General features: G+C 29.8%; 1 protein-coding gene across 7 annotated transcripts in view; it reads left to right on the top strand.

The window, feature by feature from the left end:
* The first annotated feature begins 1,537 nt into the window (after positions 1–1,537).
* Grh (grainy head) overlaps positions 1,538–9,997 on the top strand; it is a 29,524-nt gene continuing 21,064 nt past the window's right edge. For 6 of the 7 annotated variants that reach the window (XR_012479274.1, XR_012479273.1, XM_074243791.1 and 3 more), the window contains exons 1-3: positions 1,538–1,674; positions 3,195–3,400; positions 4,013–4,746. Coding sequence is in view for 5 of the 7 variants with exons in the window: in XM_074243791.1 (XP_074099892.1) it covers positions 3,335–3,400; positions 4,013–4,746 (800 nt within the window). In the remaining 2 variants the exon portion in view is untranslated. The remainder of the gene's footprint in view (positions 1,675–3,194; positions 3,401–4,012; positions 4,747–9,997) is intronic. The other variant, XM_074243789.1, reaches the window with a different exon arrangement.

The raw sequence follows: 9,997 nt of genomic DNA, 5'->3' as shown, positions 1-9,997 counted from the left end.
CGAAAAATATTATAAAGAGAATTTTTAATTGCTACCAAAAAATTCTGTTTAGTCACTACAGAAAATTATTTTAAATAAAAAAAAAAAAATAATTATGATTAGTTTGATTTAAATTCTCTAAACACATTTGATTATTTACCGTGGAAAAATATTTCAATATAGAATTATAACAATATTTCGCAGACGATTAATGTCTGGAAGAAATCGAAAACATCTCCATTGACTGAGAAATATATATCACAACCAAATATAAAATTTTCCAATAGCAATCGCATCTCTTCTTACCAACCCATTCCACTAACCTCATCTTATTTCATTATTTTTTTTATTTCTCTCTCTCTCGCTCTCTCTTTCATTCTGAACTTGAAGAGTTTCAGGTTAGTCTTCGACCATTACACGTAGCGCTCCAGGCGATTCTTCTCTCTATCTCAGTATCCCATTTTTCACATCTTCCTTTTTTAACCTCATCATTTGGTATTTTATTTTTATTCATCATCATCCTCTCTTATTTTAGTTCCTCAGAATCCTCTGCTTCTTTTTTTTTTTTTTTGCCCTTCTCCTGAGAATTAAAAATTTTTTCCATCCGTCCAACATCAGAAAGCTGCCAACTTTATTAAAGCTTAAAAATAAAATCAGAATTTAGCAGAGTAACATTAGCAAGGACCAGTTTTGCGTTATCAGTTACTAAATTGAAACTGTAGAGATTATTAAATTTTTAAAATTATAAAATCAAGGAAAAATTGATAAATTGACAAAAAAGTTTAAATGCGTTGGTAAGTAAATTACCTAGGAAGCACCTATGAATCCGCTTAATTTGAGTATCGGTGTAGCTGACCGTCGTCAAGCCAAGCTCTGAATGGTGGGAGGCTGGCTTGGGTATCTCAGATAGAACACATACAGGTAAAGTTTCTGCCCAACAAGTATCCACACACTGACAAAGAAGCACTTGAGTAGTGGAAGCAGGTAGTAGTAGTGGGAGAGCACAGGTGAGACAGAAAATTTTATCTCTCTTTAATATTACATTGGATCCTCTCGGAGTGGGATAGAGACTTTGGTCCAGTAGAAGGCTGCAAGACAAGAACAGTTCCTTTAAAGCTTTCAGGTTAAAGCAAGATACCTTTATGGTACGTCGATATAGGTATATATCACTCTTTTCAGACGAAGACGGTGGGTGAGAAAGGGGAAAAAGGAACTCTTGGATGCTGGGAGTTGAGGCGGCCATGTTGTTCTTCGAGAGAAGAGAACTCTGTGTAGTGTGTACGCGACGACGTTTCGCTTCCGATTATTCATTTTTAACTTATTAATATTAGTTTACACTAATTTAAATAATTAAATAATTATTATTTGTTACTGATAACTAGTGAGTTTTTTTGTGCTGATGGTTCATTTGTTGCTGATCAATTTTGAGGATGCGTGAGAAGACAAACTGTCTTCTGTGATATTGAGTGTGTTTTTTTTTTAATTTTTTTTTTCCTACGGTGTTTTACCTATTATATATTCCGTCTTGATTTTTTAACATTTATTATGGTTACTATGATTTATCAAGTGGTGTGGTGGAAAATGCGATGACTATATTACGGACAATGTGATTCGGTAGTTTTTTAGTTATCACTTTGGTAGTTTGTAGTTTTCAGATTTTCATCTGATCATCACTTCACTTCTGTACACATACACGTGAGTTATTCTTAACTTTATTTTTTACTTTTTAACACTTTTTGAAAAACCAGAACACCACAAACATCTATTCGAGGCATTAAAGTCACTTGAATTGCAAAAGTATTTTGGTGTTGTAATAGTAGTTAACTATTAAAATAGTTACATAAAAATTATTTGAAAAAAAACTAAAATTATTCATGGGTTTCAATGTTTTGATAGATTTTACATATTTATTTTAATGATATGGACAAAAAAAAAGTATCGAAATTTTAAAAATTAATTAAAATCCATCTAATTTAAACATTTTGCATTTCTATATTCTCTCTCTCTCTCTCTCTCTCTCTCTCTCTCTCTCTCTCTCTCTCTCTCTCTCTCTCTCTCTCTCTCTCTCTCTCTCTCTCTCTCTCTCTCTCTCTAATTAAGTAAACAAAAATGTTAAAAAAAAATACGATGAAAAATCTGGATTCCACCTGCTGCTACTCCTGGGCATTGGGAATCCGAAATCAAATTCTCAAGCCCCAGAATAATATCATGGCTCCTGCTTTCTAAGAGATTTCTCTGTGGAATATTATTCGGACAAACGGTTACAGCACTTTCTACACCAGAAAAGCCCTTGAACACTTAAAAAATCACTTGCACAAACCGCGAACCGGATGACCTTGATGATAATTTCTAACGAAAAAAGCACAATCTCTATTTAAATGGAAGACTGAAGAGAGATTTAGATTGTTAGAGAATTGATTCAACGTCAATCTATGAAAGACACAAAGTTGTTGTTTAAGACGTTACTTGACCGTGTTTAAGAAGCAAATACATCTAAGAGTATAGTGTAGAGTTGCCAGGAGGGCGCGAGGGCGTGCGGCTACTTGAAATACAAACGGAGGTGGGTCCTTTGGAGAATCAGGTTAGACCGGCTGAACCTGCTTCATCTTACCTCCTCCTCCTCCTCCTCCCTGTTTACACTTTAGATGCTTTTGCTGATGTTATAGCATATAGAGAAGCTTGCTGCTATTATATATTATCCCAGATGGTGATGCTGATGATTCCTCTTTCTTTAGTCTGAAACTCTTCCGTTTAAATTCCGTGTGATGCTAACCCCGTCGTGACCAGACACCAGACACTATACTAGCAGATACTACCAGACACTACCAGAGACGCCAATCCTTATTTCCCGTATGGCTACTTAAAGTTGCTTGCCAGGTTGGTTGCTGGATATCAACAACCAACATAAGAATGAAACTGGCCTGCTCTTCTGCTGGTACACACCACTCTTCCTTGTTCTTTCATCCGTCAATGAGTTACATGAATGAAATTATTATACTTTTGTTTGCATAGTGGTTTCAAGTTCTGGTTTTTCGATTTACAATTCTTTTTTTTTTTTTTTTTTTTTTTTTTTTTTTTTTTTTTTATTTTTATTATTATTATTATTTTTTTTTTTTTTTTTTTTTTTTTTTTATATTATTATAACCAACTGTATTATACCTGTTTGTTTGTTTGTTTGTTATGCTTATTCTTGGAATGCTTCTGCTCTTTAAAAGGTACAGGTGCCCCTCATCAATTGATGTGCCATAGACATACCAGCTCCTGTGATATTTAACCTGTTGCATTGCCTGTCTGACGCTGAGGTCAAATCATTTAAATTGCTAGTACTGGTTAGTATTTTTTGACTCTGATAAGGATGTCGACTTGCACTGACGACGCCGATAACTCAACTCTTCATATACAGGACACCACCATGTCCCCGGTATGTATTTTATTTATTTTTCGTGTTAATCATTATGTTGTAAATCACGTCATGGGCATTCTTATCGCAAGATCTTATAACGTTGGTTATTAAAATTCTCTTCGGTATAAAATAAGCCAGTTCATTAATAATGAAGAGTATGTAGTGATCCGAGACACTTAATTAGCATATTGATTTTTTACCTTTTTAACGAGACTTTTTTTTTTTTTTTTTTTTTTTTTTTTTTATTTCAAAAGGATCGAATTTTCTATAAAATTTATAGAGACATTTTTATTTAAAAAAAAAAAAAATATATATATATATATATATATATATATATATATATATATATATATATATATATATATATAATTTAAAAACAGCTTCAACTTGAAAAATTTTCATCAGTAACTCACACAATATTGTCTACAAAATCTTTCTGGATATTTTTATCAAACCCCGCGGTGCTACGACCATTTTTCAAAACTCTATTGGGCGCCGCCACATACGTACACAATGTTGGACAACTTGATTGTCTCTCGAGAAAATTTATTTTCATTTAAAAAAAAAAAATAAAAAAAAAATAAAAATAACAATTCAGCCCTCAATAACTTGTTTAAATCTGATTGGTAGGTTCAAGAAGGACCTATATCTCCCGCTTCATCCTGTTTGAGCAACCAAAATCAAAATGACGAAGTACTTTTAGCGACAATGCAACCAGTCAATGTGATGGATCTCCACGAAACAGAGCACATACACCACAAGTACAATCAGCACCACCACCAGCGGCACCACCAGCATCATCCGCACCATCATCATCACCACCACCACCACCATCACCACCACCAAGAGGAGGAGGAGGAGGAGGAGGAGGAGGAGGAGGAAGAAAACGGTCGTAGTACCCAGTCAAGTCCCTCGACAGGTTTGGGACACAAAATGATCGACCTGATCTATAATGATGGCCAAAAAACCGTGATGTACACCCATGACAAAGAAATAATCTACGAGAGCGAAGCAGATCGGGTCCAGGTAGTCGAATATCCTCCTCCGAATCCTTCACCTTCTCCACCAGCGACCCCTCAATCGACGCGAAATCTCGTAAACGTGAGACACGCAGTAACAACAAACGTAGGAAACACTGCGACCCTCCACCTCCATCACTATCCCCAGCTCCAGCTTCACCAGCACGACGAAGATGACCTTCCTCGAGGAGCAGCCTCTTCTGGTGCTGTCAATGGAAATTCTGTTCCTGCCAATACTACGACAACTGTTTTGGTCTTATCGGAACTTGTTGCCGCGGATCCGTCAACCGCTTCTGCGGAACTTGGTCTAACAACTTCTGGACCTACCGCAACTCTTCGTACCGGGTAAGTTTTTTATTTTTTATTTTTTTTATTTATTTATTTATTTATTTATTTTTTTTATTTTATTGTTTTTTTTTTTTAATTATTTTTACTCAAGACCCGGAGATGCATGATTAATAAATGTTATTTTTAATATATTCCACCTACCCAACGGCTTCACTTCAAACGACGCTCCTCCTTCTGCATGATAGTCGATACACTGTTATTATAAATATTCAAACGTTAATAACCATTAAAGTTTATGAACACGATATTGACGATAGAGAAAGATGTAGAATGTATTATACGTGATGGTGTCTGTAGATAAATGCTACAGTAATTAAAAGCCTATGGTAATTATTGGGGGTTGTAATAGTGTTGGTATCAACCAAGAGGATATATATTTTATTATTAGAAAAAAATTTTTTTTTTTACTGAGAAAAATGGTTTTCTATTAGTGAAAAAGATTGAAAATCATTAAAAATATGTGTTGAGAAATTCATTCAAGTATACTTATAAGTTAGAAGAATTTCGCGTATTTACCGACGCGTCATCTATGTACGTTATATTCCATATTACCAGCAGTAAAGCAGAGATAGTTGCCAAATATACTCTCTGTTTTTACGTTAGACTTTGATTAATCATTTTTTTTAACCAGGTTAATGATTTTATTTTATTAAAATTATAGCATCGTAAGCTATTGGAAATAGCTTTGCTGGAATTTTCATACAGCTAACAGTATTTTAAATCCCAGACAATTATCTCAAAAATATTGTCATAAAATTTGTAACAATTTATGGAACCGCCAGTCATAAAAGCATTAAAAAAAAAAAAAAAAAAAAAAACATTGAAATATTAATGTTAATAATAATAATAATAATAATAATAATAATAATAATAATAATAATAATAATAATAATAATAATAATAATAATAATAATAATAATAATAATAATAATAATAATAATAATAATAATAATAATAATAATAATAATAATAATAATAATAATTGAGTGAGTATCAGTGAATAACAAGCAGCATATATAAATTTGAATATTAACAAAAAATTTAAAATAAATACCGTCATCATTTTAAAAGTTTTATTAATCAACGAAGACTAAAGACATCTTATACATATAAACACAACTAATGTGTGAGAAGATTAAAGTGAAAGGGAATGTGAATTTTCGATAGGAAAAAAAAAAAAAAAAAAAAAAAAACTTTTAAATTAACAGCAATAATAAAAAGATCCATCGGATTATTACTGTTTCTGTTTGACCGTCTCTATATATACACTCGTTTAATCTTTTCTCTTTTCCCCTTGGTATTATACACGCGAATCACAAATACCAAATCTTTTTTTTAAATAAAAATAATCATAACGACAACAATTATTATTATTATTATTATTATGATTTTATGCTAAAGCTTTTTCTTATTTTCTTCTTTTATTTATTTTATTTTTTAACATGTATTAACAGGTATATATATATATATATATATATATATATATATATATAGACGGGGAAACTATCTCTTTTACACGTGTATTTAAAGACGTCATAAGAAAAAGAATCAAATTGCTGTCGACCTTCATCTACAGTATTTTAAAAACTTAAACTGCTTAAAAACGTTCAACCAACATCGAAATTTTATTTTTAAATCGTTAATTTTTAAATTTATCTTTTATCCTTAAACATGGCGGACAAAAAAAAATTTTTTAAATATTCCTCAAGAGTTCAAAATAAAGAAAAAAATTTTCTACATCTTTTAATTGGATGAAAAAAAATTTTTTCAGACTAAAATTTAAAATTGAAAGATGATAAAGGAAAGAGAAAATTAAAGTTAAAAAGAAAAAAAAAAGAAGCTTGGGTTTTTAAATTGCATTAGTCCAAGTGTTAATAAAAAAAAAAAAAAAAAAAAAAAAAAAAGGTATCTATAAGGTATCTCCCTTTTGATTTCATCCTTGACCGCATCTCGCCCCTATTTAAATCCCCTTTGCATAGTACCCGTCAATGTTTTTCTTTTGGTGGCCTTAACTTTGGGTAAATCTCATACTAGATCGATCATTTTACTGTTTTCATTATTACTATTATTATGATTAGCGAAAAAATTGAGCAAAACTTGAAACAAAAAGTAAAAACTCACTTGACATCAGCAAGAATAAAATTTATTGGTGTCTTGATATCAATGGACGGTTCAGTTGAGAACCTGGCAAATTCTTCCATTCCGTTCCATTCCATTCCTTGGGTTTGGAGCTCTTCCATCCACGTGATTCATCGTATACCTAAAATAGAAATGATCATCGTGATTACACATTTTTTTTTTTTTTTTTTTTAAATTTTTTACTTTATTTCGATAAAATTGTCTTTTAACTTTTAACTAAGTCTTAGAGTTTTTTATTTACAAGTTTTATTGTAAGAATGCTGTAGAGTTTTAGTTTTATGAGTTTTGGTGGATTTTATGTCCTCAGACTTTTTTCTTTTTAAATTTGCTTTCAAGAAAAATATTTTGAAAATAAATAGTCCGATAATATTAATCAACTGATAAAGTATTTTCTTTAAAATCTCTTTGACCAATTCAAAGATTTGATTTAATATAAAAAAAAAAAAAAAAATAATAATAATAATAATAATAATAATAATAATAATAATAATAATAATAATAATAATAATAAAAGGTAAAGTTGGTAAAATCTTTGGCATTTATGATCTAAATTTCTTAACAATCGAAAAAAATGATGTCAAGTTAGCATGAATGGCTGTTAATTTCAATTGTACGCCATTTTGTGACTCTTTTTATCTCTGTATGACAACTCTAGCTTATAAAAGAAATATGATATATCCTACCGGTCGTCATATCCGGTTAATTCTAACCTCCATCCATCTTACATCTCACATTCAACATCTTGCATCTTACTAATTTTATTTGATCCCATGAATTGCCTACAATTGTCCGGCAAAAAGTTTAAACTTTTAAATAATAATAATAATAATAATAATAATAATAATAATAATAATAATTATTATTATTATTATTATTATTATTATTATTATTATTATTATTATTATTATTATTATTATTATTATTATAACGATACATTTAAAAATAAAATAATGTAAGGTTGAAAAAAGGAAATATCTGTCGTAATCCAGATTAAAAGCTCGCTTACTTTTAGATTTTTTACATTATAATAATATTAACTCTTGTAATATGTCTCTAAAGAGAGAATGAGATAGTCTGCAGCAAACTGGGAAATAAAAAAAAAGAAATTCTGCTTTCTCTCCGCGTACCTTTTATACAACCCGTGTCTGCCCACGGCGCGAAATCCAGACCACGCGATTTAATTTTTTTTATTTTTATTATTTATTAAAACTTTAACAAATTATTTATTTATTTATTCATTAAATACTGACCGGGCATTTGGTATTTGGAATTTTATAACTCAACAGTAATTAAATATTTTTTATAATACAACTATTAATTATTTGTCACTTGATTTTTTTTTAATTGTATTTAAATTAATATTACAGAGTTTATTTTATCATTGATTATTTATTTCTCTTGATATTTAAAATTTAGCCCTTTGCCAATTGAGAATCAAATTTAAAGTTCAGTAGTGAGTTTATATTATTGATATAGGTTTTACGGGAAGGCTCATAAATTAATCTAAAATACCCGAATGAATGATAATTGTTATTATTATTATTATTATTATTATTATTATTATTATTATTATTATTATTATTATTTAAATGGAAAGATAAATAAGAGCCGTCGGGCGTTAGAGGAGCTTGTGCTCATGTTGATGTTGATGCTGATGAAAAGAATCAGGCATAATATATTAGCAAGCAAACGACCTTCCGTGGCATCTGGACAACCTGTCTATCCGGCCTGGTTGAGTGTAACACAAGTTCCGAGTTGGTACTCTTGGTAAGCGAGATATTAACCAAATAACAACAACAACAACAACAACAACAACAACAACAACAACAACAACAATAATAACAAATTACTGGAACAAGAAATTACGAGAAAAATTAGATTAAAATTTATTTTCAACAATAGTTTAATATTTTAATAGTCCATTAATAAATTGCTATGTTTTTCATTAACATTTAAAATCTTAAATTCCTTTCACTATTTTGTCAAATTATTTTGAATCCTCTTTTATCGACTGAAGAAAATTTTCTTTAAAATAAAATCACAGTATTTACACTGTTTCTCCGCAACATCAACAGATAACGCCAGTAAATTACGTAACTATCTTTAACTATATATGAAAATGGTGTTTTATTTGTCAAAAGCACAATTTTTTATTCTTATAAATTATAATAACTTAAAATGTCTAGACAAAAGAAAAAAAAATACATAGTAAAACTAAAAATTCTGTATTTTTAATTAAAAATTGTTGAAGAAAAATTTTAAGTAAAAAAAAATACTAAATGTATATTTATATATTGTATATCGAGATATAAGTATGTATATATTTTAGTATATGTTAGAAATCTTATAGAGAAAAGGAAGTGTGCCATGTCTACACCAATCAGAGTCCTTCTAACACTCATTCGCTTGTCTCTAATATCAGTGTTGTCCGCGTGTCTCTGTGTCGCCGGGGATAAGGAGCTCGCGAATCAGTTTGCTTGGGGTCCATGAACGAGCGGCTGGCGCACAAGTGATTTAAAAAAAAAAAAAAAAAAAAAAGAGAGAGAGAGAGAGAGAAGAGAAGAAATATTCCACGATAAAAAGGCAGCCCGCGCTCGAGAGAAACACCGGGAGAAAAATATGAGGATCATGATGGTGATGGAGAAAAGAAAAGGAGAGCAAAACGGAGACAGGGCGTGGTCCATCCAGCCTTGCTCTTACTTATTATTATATTTATTCCGAGCACGTTACTAAAGTATATATATATATATATATATATATATATATATATATATATATATATATATATATATATATATATATATATATATATATATATATATATATATATATAAGCGGGGGGCAATAAAGTTTTAATTTTTTTTTTAAGTGTTTATTTTTTTAATAGTTATTTTGTCAATTTTTTATTTTCCGATCAAATTATTGCCATTGAAAGATTTTTTATAATAAATTTAAAATTTTTTTGCCGAGAGAAATTCGGTTGCAATAATTGATAAAATAAATAATTTATATAGTTTGTTTAAAAGAAACACCGGTATTATTAACGCGATAAAAAAAAAAAAAAAAAAAAAAAAAAATTGAATTAAATGAAATAATAAATAACGAGCTG

Source organism: Cotesia typhae, unplaced genomic scaffold (assembly GCF_013202065.1).
Source record: "Cotesia typhae breed Kobodo isofemale line unplaced genomic scaffold, CoteBio_Ctyphae contig_413, whole genome shotgun sequence".
NCBI classification, from domain to species: Eukaryota; Metazoa; Arthropoda; class Insecta; order Hymenoptera; family Braconidae; genus Cotesia; species Cotesia typhae.
The sequence above is the reverse complement of the archived record's forward strand: the minus strand, read 5'-3'. Positions and strand labels throughout refer to the sequence as shown.